General features: G+C 38.5%; 1 protein-coding gene across 1 annotated transcript in view; it reads left to right on the plus strand.

The window, feature by feature from the left end:
• Positions 1-17,985, plus strand: part of HNRNPLL (heterogeneous nuclear ribonucleoprotein L like) — a 30,214-nt gene extending 12,229 nt beyond the window's left edge. Inside the window, exons 4-13 of the mRNA XM_075413409.1 lie at positions 2,295-2,380; positions 4,686-4,782; positions 4,870-4,942; positions 8,901-8,972; positions 10,657-10,874; positions 11,035-11,156; positions 11,569-11,770; positions 12,745-12,802; positions 12,921-13,019; positions 14,701-17,985. Coding sequence (XP_075269524.1) covers positions 2,295-2,380; positions 4,686-4,782; positions 4,870-4,942; positions 8,901-8,972; positions 10,657-10,874; positions 11,035-11,156; positions 11,569-11,770; positions 12,745-12,802; positions 12,921-13,019; positions 14,701-14,756 — 1,083 coding nt within the window. The 3' untranslated portion in view covers positions 14,757-17,985. The remainder of the gene's footprint in view (positions 1-2,294; positions 2,381-4,685; positions 4,783-4,869; positions 4,943-8,900; positions 8,973-10,656; positions 10,875-11,034; positions 11,157-11,568; positions 11,771-12,744; positions 12,803-12,920; positions 13,020-14,700) is intronic.
• Positions 17,986-20,010: the final 2,025 nt, after the last annotated feature.

Raw genomic sequence — 20,010 nt, forward strand, 5'->3', positions numbered from 1 at the left:
CCTGAGATGTCGTATGTAGGTCTTTGAAGTTCTGTTTCCCGGTTTCTTTATCTGTGGGCAGAACTTTGTCAGGGATTTGTCTGTAAGAACGGACAAATTTGTTGGTTCAAACACACTTTCTCAAAGTCACCCCTGCTGCTGCAGTCTTTACTATCTGTTCTGCTATACCTCTGCTGTTGCCTCTTAGTTCTCACTTACCTTCTAAACCTGTACATGCACAAGGAACGTGTGGTATGCCTTGAAAACTGAAATGTTTTAAACTTAACTGTCAACTTCTTCTGAGATTAGGTTGCTGCACCTCTTTTTTGATGATATTCTAGTATGTGTATAATGCTAGTGTTATTTTTTTATTCAAAATATCCCATGTTACTGTATCTTGTGACTCACTTGTTCAATTTGGTAATCTAAAGTAGCTGAATTAAAAAATCAAGCTGTGTGTGTGCCTTGGCTAATGGCATTGATAGCATTTTGAGTAGAGCTAACATTTTGGAAGACAACGTGGGGTTTTTTTAATGAAGTGGTATGAAGAAATATTTTGAGAGACAAATTGTGAAAGAAAGTCATGTGCCTGAAAATTTATGTCATCTGGACCTGGAAAGTTTTCAGGACTCTTCTCCCAAGCAAGAGATGGAGGGCAGCTGTTTGTATTATTGATTGTACATAGAAAATATACCTATAAATGATCTCATAAATCTTGTTTTTTAGGGGTTCAGGCTGCTTGAATCCTTTCTAAAAATGTTTGTCTATCTTCTGAAAATCTTAAGGTTGACAATCTCCTCTGCAGTTAGCTGTGCAAAACACTCACTGGAGTGTCTGGAGCAAGGCCCCTGATCATGGACAATGTTTTCGGTTTGCTGGGGTTTTTTTGTTTGATTTTTTTAGTGGTAATATACCAATATAGTAGAGCTTATGGTACTTTAAGCCAGGAGTTACACCACTGCAGCTGTAGCCAGCAATAAAACATCCTCTTTTTCTGGTTTCTTGGGGAAAGGGGGGGGGGGGCAGGGAGTGTGTGTGTGGGGTGTGTGTGTTTTGTTTTTGAGACCCAGCATGCCCTTCATCGCTTTCCATCCAAGTTGCTCTGCTATTCTGCAGAACATAGTAATAAATACTATACCTACTTCCTTTCTGTCTTCTCCTCTTGTCCCCCAGATAAGCCTGAGGATGTACACTAAGATATTGAAATAAGCATTTTGGAAGTATTTGGTTTAGATAGAAAGAAAGGAGAGAAAAAATAGATTGTGGTAGAATGTTTCACCAAGATGTCAGTGCCTTTGCCTGCTAATTTGAGCTATGAAACTGGCTGTCTAGTAAAGCTTATGTGCTTTCAGCTGTTTGAACATGATCTGACAGGTGAATTGGTTCAAGGAATCATAGCTCCTGTTTGTTAAGGTTCTCAAGCCTGAGCCTTGGGAATTCTGAGTATGGGTGTATAACCACTCTGAAATAAACTTATTTTTCTTGGCCGGATTCATATTGGAGACTGGTTTCTGGTACCATGATGTCTGAATTGTTATGTTTAATCAACTGTTGTTTGAGTTACCCCTAACACTACCTCATAAGCCTGGCCTGTTGTGCAGTAAGGCAAGCTTTTCTTCTTACTGTTTGATTCCCCTGCAGCACTGAAGATGGTCTTGAATTTTACTGGTTTCTTGTAATGTAGACAAGTGCTGGTGAAAGCAGAGTGTTAACAGTGAGTTTGCAGGAATCCAGTGTTTCTTGTCAGAGGTTTTCTCTGCCTTAAGTGGAGAAGCACAGCAACCACTTGCAGTGTAACTGATTCAGGTGAATACAATGTAAATTCTCCTTTTGATAAGCTACCTAAGCTTACCTCACGGACTACCCCCAGTTACTCTTCTGAAAATGAACATTTAAGAATACCTTCAGCTGCTAGAGTCTTATGAAATTAAATGTGCTATAACTATGGTGTCACTTTGTCTCTCTTTGCTTCGGTAAAACTACTGCAGTGCATGCTTAAAAGGGAGCACAGCTTGAGAGATAGACGCGATTACCAAGTTTTAACACAGTTGAAGATACTTGTTAAACTAATGTTTGCATGAGTACTTCTTATAGAATTTTTTTCCTGTTTTTCAGATTTAACTGCCTGTACTATATTAATCAATAAAAATTCTAATTATGAATATATGAATTGTATAGGGAAAATTATAAATAAGAAGTTAACAAGCCTTCTCTTTGCTCTTTGGCATTTGAGTGCCAATGCAATAAAATGTTCTGTGGACCTAAAGTGTTTGAAATTTCACATCTGACTGAAATATGTTTTTCTTCTTCCTTAGGATGTCTTGTATACTGTGTGCAACCCTGTTGGAAAAGTTCAGCGCATTGTTATATTCAAGAGAAATGGAATACAAGCTATGGTTGAATATCCTTTTTGAGTATGATTTTTTTTTTTTGCTGTAGGTTCTTGACTGCTGATGGGATTTAACATGAAAATGTCAGAAAAATACTGTGTAATTTTGAGACTAAGTTAAAAAATAATTTCTATCTAAGACATGGTAATTTCTAATTTCTATATGTCTAGAAGACAAAAAAACACACATTTCACCTTTATAGGAGAATGACATTGTCAACAATTGTATTTATAACCATGTTTATAGGAGGCCCTGAGGCTGATAATTGCTGGCATGAGATATGTCATAGATTTGACAACACATTATGCGCAAAAGTTTAATGGCTTCTGCCTGTGTTGATACTCCAGAAATGGGTAAGGGACTGCAGAGGTGCAGTTTGGCTTCTTCAGACTCTTCTAAGATAGTTCTAATATGTACTGCTTATCTTACTGTTCTGAGTTTAATAAAGCCCAAGACCAACTTAGGCCTCCTTGACCTGTTTATCGTGTGTTGCGGAAATTCCCCGCTCTGTTATCCTACCGTTTACTGTATTTGCAGCATTAAGTTGTACATGGGATGAATGTTGAGAGTTGTTAATCTGTTACTGCGGTTTGCAAAGTCCAAAGTCTGATACGATTACGCCTTAGTTTGTAAAACTCTGATAGCCGTCTTCCTAGAGGCTGATTACCCTCCATTTCTGAGCTGTTATCTGGCCAAAACTGTACCAAAATCTCAGAAATTCTTTTGTGATTTCTGATGCTACTGATGTGGCAGACTTAGTGTGTCAGTTCTGTAACATATGGCTTAACCAGTGGCTGCATTGGTGATATGCCAGGCAAAAAGAATTACCCGAACTTCCATATAAGCAAACTGATTGCTGCTTACTGATGTAGAAGACCCAAACTGTGTCTCCTAACAGTAGTTTGACTTACTATGATAGTGTGTCGAGTTTGTACAATTGGGGGTTATTCTGCATCTTGTGAAAGATTAGGGAAGTTGTGAGGAGGATCCTGCATGTACTCTGAAACTACCATACTTTTGTCCTTTGAATTAAATTCTGCAACATGCCTTTTATTAAAAAAAAAAACAAAACCCACAAAAACAACCAGCAGTTGAAAGAAAACTCATGAATGTGAGCAAAGTAATGCAGCAGTGCAGGTAAACAGTTTGGGGGGGAGGGGGAAAAAAAGAGAGCTTCAAGACACGCCTTGTCTGAGAAGTTCAAAAATTTACTCAAATTTCAATGCTAAGTACAGTACCCGTTACTCTTGCGGGTGTGCTCCCACAATTCTAGCCAGTGTCAAACAATTTCTTAGAGGTCTGGGAAGTCTGACATTTCTCACTCTTAAATTCCACATTGAGCCTACATCACCTTGGAAGAAATTGGGCTGCACAAATGTGGTAAAGCACGAGGGATATGCTATTGATACAGATTACTTCCAAAATTTCACGAAATTCTATCAAAGGATGGCGCAAATGTCTGGTCTGCTGCAAGGTTTGGGTTTTCTGACACCATGTTATTGAGTATGTGTGAGATCAGGGATTTCCATGTGCCAAGGCTCAGGTACATTTTCTGCTAGTCATAGAACTAATCTTGGAGTATGTTGAGGATATGAAATAACCTACGTGCTGGAGCCTGGTACACGCATCTACCTTGAGCAATGGATTTAAAGCAATCTGCTTGTTGTATTTGCTTGAAGCAAGATGCTTATTTGTTCATTCAATGTATCTCTCTTAGTTCTGTGGTTTTATTGGGCTAAGAAGCTAAAAAGGACGTACTCTTTCTTGGATCTTTTTGCTGTAAAGTAAGTAGTGAGTTCATGTTGTCTCTACCTACAAGTTTCTAGCTAATGCCGGCTGTGAGAAGGGATGCACTGTCTTAAGTCACGCCTTCTTGCCCCCGAGCTCTGATTCCTTCTCAAATGATGCAGCTTGAACTTCCACTTCAAACTTTCCCACTAAGTATTCTCTAGGCTTGCTGGTAACTTTCTGTGTCCTCTGATGAAAATCTGCCAGAAATATCCCCTTAAGAATAAGCCCCTGCTTATCAAAGCTTGCATCTATACAATACACACTGAAGAATGTACTAATTTATGAATGGTCTCATCATGTCCCGCTTACATCTCAAAACCGGATGCTTAATATAAATTGAACCCATACATACTTGTTGTTGGTAATTTTATATTAAAGTCTGTGTAGAGTTCCTGTAAGGAATTCATTCAGGAAGAAATTGACAATAGTGAAATGTCTGCAGGCTACAAAAATAAAGCCATAGTAGAAGAAAGGGACATGAATGAGACACCTTGGGGGGAAAAAAGTCCTTAACGTGATGTGTATGTTTGAATCGGTGTTTTGTGCCCAGAAGGCGAAGGCTGCACTCAATGGAGCAGATATCTATGCAGGATGCTGCACACTAAAAATTGAATATGCAAGGGTAATGCTTGGACCTTCTCTTTTAATTTTACTATAAAAATATATATAGTTGAGATTTAACCTTTTCACTTTTACTTTATTTGAACAGCCAACTCGACTTAATGTCATTAGAAACGACAACGATAGTTGGGACTACACTAAACCATATCTGGGCCGACGAGGTATGTTTTCTTATGTTATCGCTGTAGATGTTTGACTGTACTAATGACAATCCTTTACACGTGGTCAGGCTGTATGGCAATAGTCCTTTCAAAGCAAGCCAGTGCTGCTGCAGGCTGTGTTCACCAGCCAGGAAATTAACCCTGAGCCCTAGTGCCCCCTCCTGCCGTGTGCTTGAGCCACTTAGCTCAACAAGGAGCCCACACCTGCAAGCACCTTCGCAGTTCTCAAGGACTTGCATTTCTCCAAGCAGCTCTCTCTCTTTGGAGGAGAGGAAACCTGGTACAGACTATTTATTACAAACTACAAACTTGCACACTGCTTCTCCTTCGAAAGGACTCTTTTCCCCTATGTTGGACGAGGCATTAAGAAGGATAGAGGACTTCAGCAGGCTGACTCTACACTTCATCATGCACCACATCGGCATCAGCAAAAAAAAAAAATCAATCAAAAAAACCCTCTGAAAAAACTCAGACTTGCAATTCACCTTGTCTGCATACTGCATGCACCACCACCACAAGTTTAAAGGAGGACACTTTCAGTACTTCAGATTTGTATGGGATGAATAACATGATAGACTGTACCCATGCTGTTCAAGTTTGTATGTATGCTGGTCTTATTTCCCTTAAAATTACAACTGAAAAATTGAGAACCTCCAAAATTAAGAACCTCTCTTGTTGATATCATTGATATTGTTATTTTTTTATTACTTGCTGTATGTGAGAGTTGCATTCAGTCTTAACAGTGTAAATATTGTCTAGTAATAGGGAAATCTAATCCTTGTCTCTAGATAGTTGGAACTGAGCAGTGCCATATCAGATAGGTCCCCTCAGTTATATTAAAGTATTAAAATAGGGAGATTCCTAATTGGTGCAGGCATACTGTCTCTTAAGTACTCAGATGTAAAATTTACCAGGGCTTAACTCATGTCAGTGGAAACTATGACTATATATGTAAAGACAAACTGCTGTGTAGCCTAACTCCTGTAAAGTGTTTCCTTAAAAAAAAAACAGACACAAACAAACCAAAAACCTGTGACTGTTGAGTGTAGTGTTCAGTAACTTATGTACAATAATGTGTGCAATGTAAAGTTAGAAGAGTGAAGACAATGTGTCCAAGATAGAGTATCTACTTATCAAAGGCTATGTGAGAACCAGGGCTTTGGCCGTCTCAAGTGATACGCACTTTCAAAGTAATTCTGCAGAGACGCTGGGCTTGTAAAACTGTTGTACAACTGAAAACTTAGGGCTTGAATTTTTAAAATGAAGTTCTTGTAAAAAGTTAACAAGGGAGCTACAGTATTGGTTGCAGCTTGTAGATTATGATTTTTTGTATCAAGACTCAATTTTTTTTCTCAAATTCCTGAGTTAAAATAGGGATTTTGAAGAAACTCAAGGGCAAGAACATATCTGAAGGTTTGAACTTGAAAAATCTGAAGGATTAACTTGATCCTCCTATCTTCTGATGATTGCAGTGTGTGGAGGCTGACTTGTAACATCGTGCATCTAGCTACATGATCTAATTGGTCTGCAGGTAGATATGGCTGTATGACTAAATGTTCCCCAAGCTAGACAAAACAGTGGAAAATGAAAAACTTGGGATAGATACGGCTTGCTCGTTCTCAAGAACTGTCACTCTACTCTTTTGTTTTCCCTTTGTTTGACAGCCTGTCTTTATTTTCTGTACATCACTCTACTACATATAAGAATGAAGGAATTAGACTTGTATTACATATATCTCTATATATATCATGCTATATTGTATATAGCATGATTTTTCATTTACTGTATTCCACATCCATTTGTCTAGAAAATGGGAATATAGATTGTTAAATGAACACTGAAACGTACTTGAGAAAGCAGGCATCTAAAGCAATTTTGCCCATAAAGTAATCCAGTACTTTTTTTTTTTTTGAGAGAGAGAGTTTTTGTATTTGTTCTTCAACTTGCAGCAGTGTTTGGCTTTTGAACTTAAAATGACCCGAACTGCAGGGATCTGACTGCAGCACACAAGATCTTAGCCCAAAGAAATTTCGTTCTGAGGACGGGCATGATAATACATACTTTCAGAATTTCACACCCCCCCCCTCAAATCCTGGAAAGGAAATGCAATTTGATAACGATTTCTTTTTAAAGTACTGTTTTTAGTTCTTTGTGGTAACAAATTACAGACTTACCTATAATATTTCTCTACTTAAGTAAACTTCCTAAAAAGTGCCAGCTGCTACGAACCCATATTGCATTAGATTGAATTTAAAAAACAACCTCACTTTTAGTATTCTACTTGCTTTTAGCCAGAAAGTTCAAACTGTAGTTTGGAGCATTTCTAGTACCAGCATACGCAATGACTCAAGGACCTGATTTAAAAAAAAAAAAAACAAAACAAACAAAAAACAACAAACCCCAAACTTAAACTAGATTATAAAGACTCTTTCCTTTCAGAATTATCTTTAACACAGATTAGTTCTCATGTTTCAGTGCCTGTTTGTACAAGTATTTGTGCTGGCACAACTGAGGGACTTTGTTCAAGGAAGGAACAAGTATGGGGCAAGGAGAGAGCAGTGGACTACACCATCACGAGGAAGAAATATTTGTCAAACTGTGTTCTCCCAGAATTCTTTATTTGAAGAATATGGTCCTTTACTATATTACTGTGTGTAGTTTCAAAGGATTTAGCTCCACAGACTGGAATTATAAAGTTGATTTTTTCTGAAAGATGATTACTGCATACAGTTTAAATGCTCAAAATACTTGATATGACTGCCCGTTTGCTGTCTAGAGCCAAGAACCAGAGCTGTTACCCTGAAAAGGGAATGGGTAACTAAAACTTGATAAAATTAATCTTTCTTCTATCTATTTGAAGGCATTCAACACTGTTCTCTCTTCAGGCTTTATTGCCACAGTAAATATCTGACTTGGGAGCTGTCCTCAAAATCCTGAGCAGAAAGGGCATGTGTGTTTTCATCTCCCACTGTTGTGTTGTCTAATGCGAATAGGTCCTGGTTTTCAGAGGTAATACTACCTGCTGCGTTGGGCCAGAGTTGCCGTTTTCAGCAGTCAAATTTCCTGGGAACTGTTGTAAACTGATAAATGTCTCGCCCTGTCTTTTCTATGCGGCTTTTGTAATTGTGAGAAATCAGTTATTGCTTACTACGAAGAAATCGGGAAGTTTATATTTTCTCTGTCATGCAGCGTGGATCTGATTAGAAAATACAGCTTTGGCTGTGATGCAATGCTTTCCTCCAGTAATGTAGACCCCTTGCTTAACTTTATATTGTAGAGAACTGGGTTTTCTTAAAGGATTGACCGTTGTTTAAGTGCATTATTTAGTGATGTTTTTCCTCAGTTGAACTGTTATGTGCTGTTGGTAATGCAATAATGTACAATCCTTTCAGCACGCCCATGAATCAGTAGGTGTTCTGTAAATATATATGTACACATATGTAATACTCTCTGTTTACTGATTATGAAACCATGTAATACAGGTTGTTGTTGGCTTATGCTGAAACTTCTTGAAAGAAGCCCACTTTGAAAATGTGTTGCTGTTGAAGCTAATATTATGATTCAGGTACTGTCTTTCAAAAGTACTGCATTTCAAATTTGTTTTAAGAGGCACATAGGTAAATCCTGCTGTACGTTGTTTTCTATACTAATGTGTGGTGTATGTTTAGGAAAACTATTGGATATTTCCATAAACGTTAAATGTTTGCATCTCCTCATTGGCCACTGCCCCCAATCAACTTAAGTGCAATTTGTTATACAGATGACAGTCTCTTAATTTTGGTGTCCCAGGGCTACAGCTTGTGGTTTTAGATGTATAATGAATGAGAAATTGTTTATAAAATTAACAAGGACTCAAATTACATTTTGCTTCTTAACTAGAAGCTTTGTGTCTTAACTGGAGAAATCAAGTGCTTAGTTGTGCATACTAAACTGTTTTCTTTCCCTTCCCACATGTTAGACAGAGGGAAGGGCCGCCAGAGGCAAGCTATTTTGGGAGAGCACCCATCATCATTTAGACATGATGGTTATGGTAAGTAACATAGGATGACATGTTGTTATGATTTCTTTACATGTTGTGTGGATTTCTCAATATTCAGTCGATGCTTCACTGTGGACGACTACAGCAGGAGTAGTTCACTACTGTGCTGCAGGTGCGGTGCTGTCAGTCCGCATTCTGGAACGCATGTGATTCACTGAAAACTACGTGCGTTTATTGCCTTATCTCTTCCTTTCACGGAGGCCGTCCAGCTCTACAAATTTATTCCTTGGAAGAATGTTTCCTTTTGGTTGCTGTCACCCTAGCAATGGATGGAAAATGACATCTGTACTGGGAAGACAGTTTTCTTCTAGAAAATGGCAACATAGCTTGATCAGTGGTTTAATGCAACACAGAGCTCTTTGATGTTCTTGCACGCAAAGCTGTGAATCATGGGCTTTGCATATCTTCTAATTTAGCTAATTCTGAAAAGGTATAGCTATGTGACTGTAGGAGAATGATGTTTTGGAATTACTGCTTTAAAGTGCTGCAGTTGTTACCAGTGCTATCTGCAAATGAAGGTCTGCTGTCACTTTCACGTATTGGACCAAGACCTCAGGGTTGAGACACTAATGTCCCCAGTTAGAGGAGAGTTTTCTAGTTACTTACTCTCTTAACTGTATGATGCAATGTGGTTTGTCTTAACTTTTTTTTTTTTTTTTTTGCAAATGTATTTATGGTATTTTACAGCGTAGGTTGACATTTTATCTACTCTTTCCAAAGGTTCTTCAAATCTCCAGAATTCTCAAGTTTCACCCTGTATACACTGATGTTCTTTTCTCATTCTTCTGATATACCATTCTACCTTAAGTAATGTGGCTGTCTCCTCCTGTTCCACTGTCCCCCTCTCATTACTGCTTTTTTTTTTTTTGGGGGGGGGGGGGGGGATAGGACAAAAGATTCCTTTTATACTTGTCTTATGTGAATTTTCACGTTATTTTTGTCTCAGAAGAACAAGGATCATCTCCTTGGTCTGTAATACTTAATGTTTTCTATAAACGGAAGTATTGCATATTAGTACTGTCTCTTCATTGGAAAAAAAAAAGTTTATTTCAATGAAACTTGTCACTTTACCTGTAGTGGAAAATGGGATAGCTTCATTTTGCATTAATGCAGGGGTTTTAGTATTCCTGTTTCTTCCAAGTGAACTGTTGGTAGAAAGGCAGTCTGCTGACTTAATCTCTTGTCCCTGGAAAAGAACTGTGTCGTCTCCTTTCCTGAGCTCTGGCTAAAATTTCATTCTTTTTGGTTTGTTTTCCCTACTTTGTAATATTCTTTATTGGTGTCATGTAGCTCTGTAAGTAGACATGTTAATATTGCTGAAGGTTTATTTTAAATATTTTTTCTGACAGGCTTATGTTCAAATATTTTGTATGGTGCAGGGAAGGTACTATTTTTGTAATTACTGAAATACCTTTTTGCACTTGTGTATAAACACAATATCATGAAACAGGTCCTTTGTTCTTGTCTGGTAATGTAAGAAGGGACTTGGGACATTAAAGGGAATAGAAAAGGGGTTTGTTCGTTTGTTGAATTGGAAAAAGAATTAATGGAAACTGCTGTAACATTGTTTTCCCCCCCATCTTTAAATATGCATTACATATGTGGGCTTAATGTATGATTAAGTAGTGAAATTTTGTTTCAAACAATATGAAAGCATGGTCTTTCATCTCCTTAGGGTCACATGGTCCTCTGTTGCCCTTGCCGAGCCGATACCGAATGGGATCTCGAGACACTCCAGAACTTGTTGCTTATCCGTTGCCCCAGGCATCCTCCTCTTACATGCATGGTGGAAATCCTTCTGGGTCAGTTGTCATGGTTAGTGGGTTGCATCAGCTAAAGATGAACTGTTCAAGGGTCTTCAACCTGTTCTGCTTGTATGGAAACATTGAGAAGGTAAGGCATAATTTATTAGAAACTTGGAAACTACTGTAGTCATTCTAATTGATTTGGAAAAAGCCTGGCTGAGATGGGTCTAAAAATGTTTCCTGATAACTTATGAAACTCTTGTTTGGGCTGTTTGTTGCAATGTCATTTTTCCCCTTATCTATCTTAGGTGAAATTTATGAAGACTATTCCAGGCACGGCACTGGTTGAAATGGGCGATGAGTATGCTGTGGAAAGAGCTGTCACACATCTTAATAACGTCAAGTTATTTGGAAAGAGACTTAATGTCTGGTAAATATGTTTTGTCAGATTAATAGAGTACCAGTGGGCAGATGGAGTGAGGTTGTAAACAGTCAGTATCCCATTGTTTTCTTATCATTGTTGAAGTTATGATTTCTAATTTGCAACTATTAGTTATTTATTAATATTTATAATTCTATTTATAATAATTTTATTCATATTAATAAAGCATATGGGCATTGCATGGATTGGGTGTTAATAAACTGTATTCCCTGATGTGTCTTACCTGTCCTTTCTACATTTTTTTTTAAGGAAGGAGTCAAATCCAACCCATCTTGTTCTCCTTCTATTTCAAATTGTTGCGAAGAAATGTCAGCTCTGTTCTGGTTAAATCAATAATCTGTGTGCAAAGTCTCAGTTATTTAAGGAGCGTTGACTATACATATATCTCCTTAAATCCCAGTGTTTCCAAGCAGCATTCAGTAGTTCCAAGCCAGATATTTGAACTGGAGGATGGCACGAGTAGTTACAAGGATTTTGCAATGAGTAAGAATAATCGCTTCACCAGTGCTGGCCAAGCGTCTAAGAACATCATCCAACCACCCTCTTGTGTGCTGCATTATTATAACGTTCCCCTGTGTGTAACTGAAGAAACGTTTGTAAAGGTAGGCGGTGGAAATGACTGTGATATGTAGTGCTTTGGGGCTCTATCCTTGCTTTACGCTGTGCTGCTTTTAAAAGAAGTAAGTGGGATAGTTACAGCATAGCGACTGGAAGATACCTGGTTTTTAAAATAGGTTTTTAGCCTTCCTATATAGAAGCTGCTATATTTTCACAGTTCTGGCATTTTCTCTCTCTCTCTCTCTCTCTCTCTTTTTTTTTTTACATGAGAAACAATATCTTGGAAATAAAGTTGAGGAGCTTAATGTGTTTTTCTTGTGGAGGAAGGGGATAACTCACACAAAGCCAAATGCGGGGAAAGTTGGGACTGCAGTTTGCAAAAGGTTTACTGACTCCCTGAGGCGGTTACTGTAATGACTGCTAGGACGTTTCAGAATGAAGAGAAGTGTGCACCTGGAACAGTTTGCAGAGTTGAGTCCTAAATGAACTCTGGATGTTTAGAACATGCAATACTGAGCTTCTTAAGTGGAGATAGTGGTAAAACTGATTACAGTTCAGTGAGTTCTTTTTCAGTTTAATAAAAATATTTTTTCTCAAGCACTGTCTGACAGTTAACTCTGGTTCATGAGTGGTGTGCTTGTATGTACAACTTCTGATATACTGTATTGAAGATTGAAGTGGGAATGTCAAAAAGAACTTGTTTTTATTTAAATATGTTGTTTGAGGTAGTAGTGATCTCAGTACTTTAACAATTTTTGTGCCTATAGAATGATGTTTATCATGGGACAGCACAGAATAGAAGCCTTGTTTTGCATTCTATAGAATGGTGTTCTAAAGAGTTACCAGTCTCTTGGTAACTCCATTTTTAAAATAACAATTTGCTATAAATTCTTGGAAGCTCTCTTAAAGAGTCAGTATTTTCCTTTTTGTGTGTCTGTTCCAGGAACTTGGAATTTTTGCTGATGTGTTTGTGTGCATTTTTACTGGAGTTTTACCTCTTATTTTGTTTTTGTGACAGTTATGTGAGGATCATGAAGTTCTCAACTTTATTAAATACAAAGTGTTTGATCCAAAACGTAAGTAAACTTTGACCTGTTTTGGGGAGTTACTTCAATTCCAATTTTCAGAAGAGCATGCACCATCAGGAGATGTTACTGATCCCCTCCTTCCCTTTATTATTTCTTATTTTGACAGCTTCTGCCAAAACGCTGTCTGGTCTGTTGGAATGGGAATGTAAGACAGATGCAGTGGAAGCTCTCACTGTACTTAATCACTACCAGATAAGAGTCCCAAGTAAGTCAGTTTTACTGGTCTTACTGCTATAAACTTTTTTCTTACTTTCTTTCATGTTGATACTGCCTTTGTCAAAGGTTGGGCTTCAGCAGCTCAGTTTGCAGCTAAAAACTGCGTCCTTATTATGTGTATATATGCTGTATTTTTTATATATATAGTTATACTGTACTATGTATACCACAGTATACAAATACTATGTATATTGCAATATTTAATCTCAAGTTTAGGTTCCATTAGTTTATATTTAAATAGCACTCTTTCTTCTTGGTTTCTTAGTCAACTTGTAGAACTCATAACGTGCTCCGCAACTTCAAAGTTGTGGAAAGACTGGGGGGAAAAAAATGGGGTAGAAAGAAGGCAGGAAGGAAAAGCATTAAAATCCACTGTCATCAAAAACAAACCTAATGGGTAATGTCTTACTGGAACTTTTTGTATCTTTCACAATAAATGCAGAGAAATCTGCAATATCTCTGGGCAAAAGATTCTTGAAGTTACACAGCTTACTGCACTGAATTAACCACTCCTGTAGCAGGTTTTCTTTCAAATCAGAAAATGTGAGGCCAAGCTGAGTGTAGCTCCAAACTAGTAAGAGTGGAGGGGGAGTTCACCTGCTAAACAAGTACACAATAGGCTAGATCTGCACTGGACAGATAAGATTGTTTACTGGATTAAATGTATTTTTTCCAGGTGTTCACAGACATAACTTTGAATCTAGCCCAGTGTCTAATATTATTTTAAACTACCTTCTCAAGACTATTATGAATTTGTCTCCCTGTCAGGTGTTAACAGTTTAAATCTTTCCTAACCACCCCACCCCCACCTTTTGTTCTCTTTCTCAATAATGGACTGAGATTACATCAGGGGCAGAGTATTTTTTAAGAGATTGTTGGTAACATGCTGTTCATAATTTCACATTTATTTCAGTTTGGAGAGGTGATGACAGCAGAACTTACTCTTTCAATGTGAAAAAGGCGAACCCTAACGTATAACCAAATGCAGCTTTCACAGCAAAATACAGTATTTTAAAACAAGGACTATTGGCTAAGACTTGCCGTAATAAGATTGTGGGAGGTTGGCTGAACCAGGAGGACCTCTCTTCCATTACCTGAGAGGCAAATGTGTGCTGCCATCTGTAGGTCTCGGCAGCCTTTCCAAACAGAAAGGGCTTGTTCTATACTTTGCTTTCTGGAGAGGTCTGAAGGGTGTGCTGGACATCCTGCTGTTCTTTTCTCAGTCAAACACATGTAAATACTGTCCAGTGCCACTCTGTCTCTGATAGAAATGCCACATTTTAAGTCTTGACTTCCTTAAATATCTATGCTTTTCTCTTTGAAATTGCTTATTAGATGCTACTTCTATAAATAGTCCAGCTAGGAAGAAGGGTGGCAATAATGGTAAATTCTTTCATGTGTATAGTACAACATTTGGAATTCTATGTTCTATTGTGACCAGATCCATCACCCTGTTTTTGTGTCTAAAAAGAAAAGCTGATAGACTATCAATAACGCCTACTTACAGGTCATCTGGTGTCTGCGGGCCATTGGCAGGGGTAGATGGGGAAGTGTGAGCCTTAAATCTACAGAACTGGTAATCATGTCAGGTTATGCAAAGTGATCTTGATCAACAGGAGGGCTGTGCTCAGTAAAACACCTTGAGTATGCTATGTGTTGTCTCCCAACAGATGGCTCCAACCCTTATACCTTGAAGCTTTGCTTCTCTACTTCATCCCATTTATAGAGAAGAAGACAGCATGTTAAGAGCTACATTCACCTTGGATGTGCAAGTTTAAAACTACACTTCGTTCACAAAGCTCTAAAGTGGTTGTTCTAATGTTGCCTTGTTCCAACTTAATTCTAATATCTTTTATCTTGTTTTATAATAAATGGATGTTCCTTCATAAATACCAGATGTTTTCTTTTTGCCTCTGAGAAGTACGTGTTGTAAGCTTACTACAAACTTTGTATTTTGTTAGTATAGTATCTTCAAATGTCTAAAGAAGCACCAGTAGTATAAACAAGATTGTTTTCTTCCAAAAATGAAATATATTTGCATTTTCGATAACGTTAAAGATAGCAAGTATTTTTCCATTTGTAGTCTTAATTGGCAGATAAGAACTATTAAGTCAGAATTTTAAATGTAGAACTTGTTTTTCAGTATGTTAAGTAGTGAAGTATGTTGCAATACTAAAAAGCTTGTATTTATAAAATGCTTTGATCAGGTTAATGTTGCACATACCAAATTTTTAGCAGTATAGACTTGATTTATAGTTCAAACAAAGCTAACGTAGAAAATTATTAAGTATGTACAAGTGTATAGTGTGAATTCATACTTATTTAAAGTGTTTTGGTTTTTTTAAGAACTATTTTCCATTTGCATTAGCATGATGCCATCTATAGCTAGTCCCACCATAGGGGCCTTTTAAAAATTAAAATTGCAAGCCTGTATCAATGTGTTCATCTTCATTTTCCATAATTTAAACTTAAATCTTTGGTGTTTAACATATCCTCTTGACTTTTTTTTTTAATTAGTAGTTATGACATACTAAATCGTAAAAGTTGAATATGTGAGAAGATTGATCACAAGAGAAACTAAGGTGGCAAAAATAGTTAAAACAAAAACAGGCCCCACCATACTCTCTCATACCTGGACAGTTAATTTGATGTTTTCTTTTGTCTGATTTATCTTATACATCTGTTATGACCATGAAAGAATTCATAGGGTGAATAGACTTGGCTAGCCTCTCACTTAAACTGAGGTAATCTAGGTGGGATTCAGTTAATTTAACGAATTACATTATATGTAATTAATGAGGTGAGAAATCTTTCACTTTGGGGAAGATGATTTGTTTTGTCCCAGTACTTTGAAACCTCTGTTCTCTCTTCTAGAACTGGAATTGCGTCTTTACTTGCGCTAACCCCACAGAAATGGGAATCCGAGCAGGGAAGTCTGGGAGCTGTTGTCCTAGGCTCTGTGTTTGTTCCCCTTCCTGAATTTGCAGCAAAGTATTTAGGGCTTCTTTTAGTTCTGCTCTTAGTGATCAGAGAAAAATTATTTTATCAGATATTTTATGTTTTATCATAGAAGTTTTGTTCTGTTTTTACGGATCTTATCCATATCCATCCTTTATGCAAGATTATTTGTGCAGTATGCTTGTCCTTGAGAGGTTATGTTGCAGTATGTTTACAGACTGTGGGCATTGCACATGTCTTTAGTTACAGACTGGATTTTCCCCATTCTTAATTTCAAGGCAAATACACCTTCTAATACAAGGGAAAATGTGTCAGCTGTATGTCAGGTTTTACCATCAACAGTGATTCATTTTTGCCCTGTCTACCTCCATTTTATTCATGCTTCAGGTAGTGAGTATTTCAGGTATTCAAATCAGGCTTCTGATTATGTCAGAAATATGTCTGAACTTGGAACTGAAGGACAGCTGCTCTTTGGCAGCTCTTTCTGCATAGGGTTTGGGGTAATACTAGCCTCCTGTCTGGTAGGTGGCAAACTGACTTGCATTTTAGGGGCACTGCTAATACTCTTTCAGCCTCAGTGCTTTTCCCCCAGAAATTGATCTCTGACAGAGAGCTCCAGTGTAGAAGGCTATGTTCCGTATCTTGCTACTTGCCAACAGAAATGCTGGGTCCTAGTGAAATCTTCTGTGCTGCCTAGTGTTTTAATTTTAAAAGGTCTCTCCCAATCATTCATTTCTCTTCCATCAACTTGAATGTTTTGTGGAAACTTGTTTCTTCTGTCGTAACCTGCATTGCTGTTTGTGTTAATGTAGTTTCAGAAGTCAAGTTGTTTGTAGTTGAGCATTAAAAATAGTATGTTATCTGTTGGTCCAGTTGGGGATGTAGGATGAGTGACCCTTAAAGCATGCAGGTTTTAAGAAAAAGGAAAACAAAAAAAAGCACTTTAATGTTTCAGTGTCCTCAGTGGATCACAGCATTCAGTGCCTAAGATGTTCAGGTGAAAGGCATCGTTCCTGTGGCTGCCCAGATCAGACAGAGGACAGACTAGTTCCAGGTGTATCTGAGAGGACTTGATACCTGCTAGAAGTTCCAAATTCAAAATGAGAAGCCTGTGCCATGGGGGGAAGAAAAGAGAGGAGACTGAAAAATTGTTCAAGCTTCTTTCTCCTTAAAATAATAATCTTATTCATGTGAAAATTGATAACAGGAAAGATTCCTTGTTGCTGTTTTACTGTAAAAAGAAAATAATGACTTCTCTTGGACCTGCAAGGGTGGATGCTTGTCTTCAGGGAGGAATGAGATTGGCCTCCTTCTTCCACAAACGAGGTCTGTGTTTGCCTGTAATCTTGCTGTTTAGAACAGAACCCAAACAGTGGGGCAGGTGAAGAGTTAGTTGCTCCAAGGGGAGTGCAGTTTGTCTGTCATTTGGCGGCAGTATTACTATACTTGTTAGACTAAAATTAAACCATTAAGGTCTCTCAGTGCAGGTTTTTTTGTCTCTTTTGCATAAGCTATACAGATAAAATAGTGAACATTGCTGTGCACATTCCCTGCTTGTAAGCAGCTGGCATTCACACTGTAATATCTTCATCTCTGTTCCACTGTTTGTTTTTCTAAAAAAGTTTGTTTTTTCTAATTGATCATCTTTCATTGGAGGTAAATGGTATATTGAGGTGGAGATCTGTTTGTCTTTTCTCATGATACTGTAATCCTTGTTTATATTTATTTTTCCTTATATGCAAGAAGTGGGAATAGTTGCTTTTTGACTTTCTATACCGCCACAGCAAGATAGAGTGTATCACTACGGTTGGTAGAAGAAAAAAAATTTAAAAGAAACCATTCAGGAAGTGTTTGGGTGTCCTGCTTTATGAAAAGAATGATGCAACTTAATGCGGTGTCACTAAGTCTGTCTTTTAGTAAGGGATAATGTTTGGGGTAAGCTGGCTTGTAACTGGCTGAAACCCTCTTTGTTGTAATTAAATGCAACTTGCTCCTTTTCTTGCTGTGTGTTTTCTTGTGAACAGTGCTTGAACTCTTTTGAACAATTATGATGGCTTAGCAGGAGACATTCAGACTCGTAAATAATATGTTGAAGTCTGGGAACATGAACACACTTGCTCAATCTTTTTTTTTTTTTTTTTTGCTTTACCACTTCTGGGATGTGTTAAACATCTTTGGGATTTTTTTTTGTGTCCTCTTTTGAACATACCTTGCATTCTCACATCTGTAGCTACTAGTGGGTTCTTTAGCCATTCCAGGTTTTTATGTCTACCCAGTCTATTGGTTTATTCCTTCTGGCAATTACAGAGGTGGTAATAATCTCAAAAATAATCTTGTTTGCATTGGCATGGCTTTGGCCAGAAATAGTATGCAAGAAGGCATGGGAAAATAAAACACTAGTTATAGGCTCAGCTTCCTGTGAAGAGTGCTTAAAGCACAAAATGCCATTGTTCTGATTTTGACTTTAAACTAGATGCAGCTGTGCTGTGGTCGAGAGCCCCCCACCTTCACATACCTGGTGTGTAAAAGGTAACTGAAGAGTCCTGCTGTGAAACTTGCCTTGCAGTGGTTGCATGTATCAGTTTGCATGTTGGATGCTATGACCAAGCAATGCTCTGTTGTGTTGTCAGAAGAACTGATAGTGCCCTCTGAGTAAGTGGCAAAAAAAAATGCGTCAGCCTTAAGGAAACCTTGTTGATTTGGGTTGCCTGGTAGCAACAGTGCCAAAGAAAGGGAAACGCATACAGGGAGAAGCAGTCTGGCGCTCCACAGAGCATTTCCCGGGTGTTGGTTAGCTGCTGACACCGTGGTGCTTTCCTACATCGTGGGCTGTGTTGCTGTAAGACCAGTGAGAGAGGCCTCACCGAGTAACAGCACAAGAGAAGCATGTTGCGTGAACCGATTTGTTGTGGAATTCGGGAGTGAATGGAGAATCCTGTCTAAGCAAGGGATGAGTGGTGCTGCAAGACATCTCTGGAAGGAAGGTGCTAAGGAGCACAGGGTGAGCACAGGGCACTAGGCCTGCATTTCTCTACTGGACTGTGGGGCTGACAAGGGTGAGAGCTGGATGACGGGGTCTGGTACGCGGGATCTCGCCTAAGGCCATCCTATCTTACAAGTGAGGTGTTTCTCACTTCCTTCATTTCTTCTAGCTTGTGCTATTTTTGTTCTTAACTGTTAAGACCGCGTTTTAAATTGATCTAGGCTCTTCCCAGCCTACCTTTGCTTCCGTAGGGGATGGTGTAGGAGTGGACTGGAATGTGAAAAATGTCAATGCTCTTCACCAGGGAAGTCTGAGTTGAGAAATACTTGGCATCATTCTTCATCTGTAAACCAAGGGATTTCCATGGTTTTTTTTTTACTCACCTGTTAAACCTTACGCATGCAAAGTTGAGTCAAAAGGAGGGCTACAAAAATGATCCGAGGGCTGGAGCACCTCTCTTACGAGGACAGGCTGAGAGAGTTGGGCTTGTTCAGCCTGGAGAAGAGAAGGCTGCGGGGAGACCTGATTGCAGCCTTTCAGTACTTAAAGGGAGCCTATAGGAAAGATGGGGACAATCTTTTTAGCAGAGACAGCAGTGACAGGACAAGGGGTAATGGTTTTAAACTAAAACAGGGTAGGTTTAGGCTGAATATAAGGAAGAAATTCTTTACAATGAGGGTGGTGAAACACTGGAACAGGTTGCCAAGAGAGGTAGTGGAGGCCCCATCCCTGGAAACATTCAAGACCAGGTTGGACAGGGCTCTGAGCAACCTAATCTAGTTAGCGGTGTCCCTGCTCGCTGCGCGGGGGTTGGACTAGATGACCTCTAGGGGTCCCTTCCAACCCAAAACTTTCTATGATTCCATGATTCTATCTGCTTAGTGGCACCATTAAAATTGACACTTGTGGAGAAGGTGAATCAGATGCGCTCACGTGATAATGTGATGTTTCTAGTCTGCCATTCGGGTTCCTTACAAAAGCTGGTGGGGGCGTAGTCTGAGATTAAAATAAATTGAAACAAGTAGCTGTTCAGGGTTTG

This window comes from Opisthocomus hoazin, chromosome 2 (assembly GCF_030867145.1).
Source record: "Opisthocomus hoazin isolate bOpiHoa1 chromosome 2, bOpiHoa1.hap1, whole genome shotgun sequence".
NCBI classification, from domain to species: Eukaryota; Metazoa; Chordata; class Aves; order Opisthocomiformes; family Opisthocomidae; genus Opisthocomus; species Opisthocomus hoazin.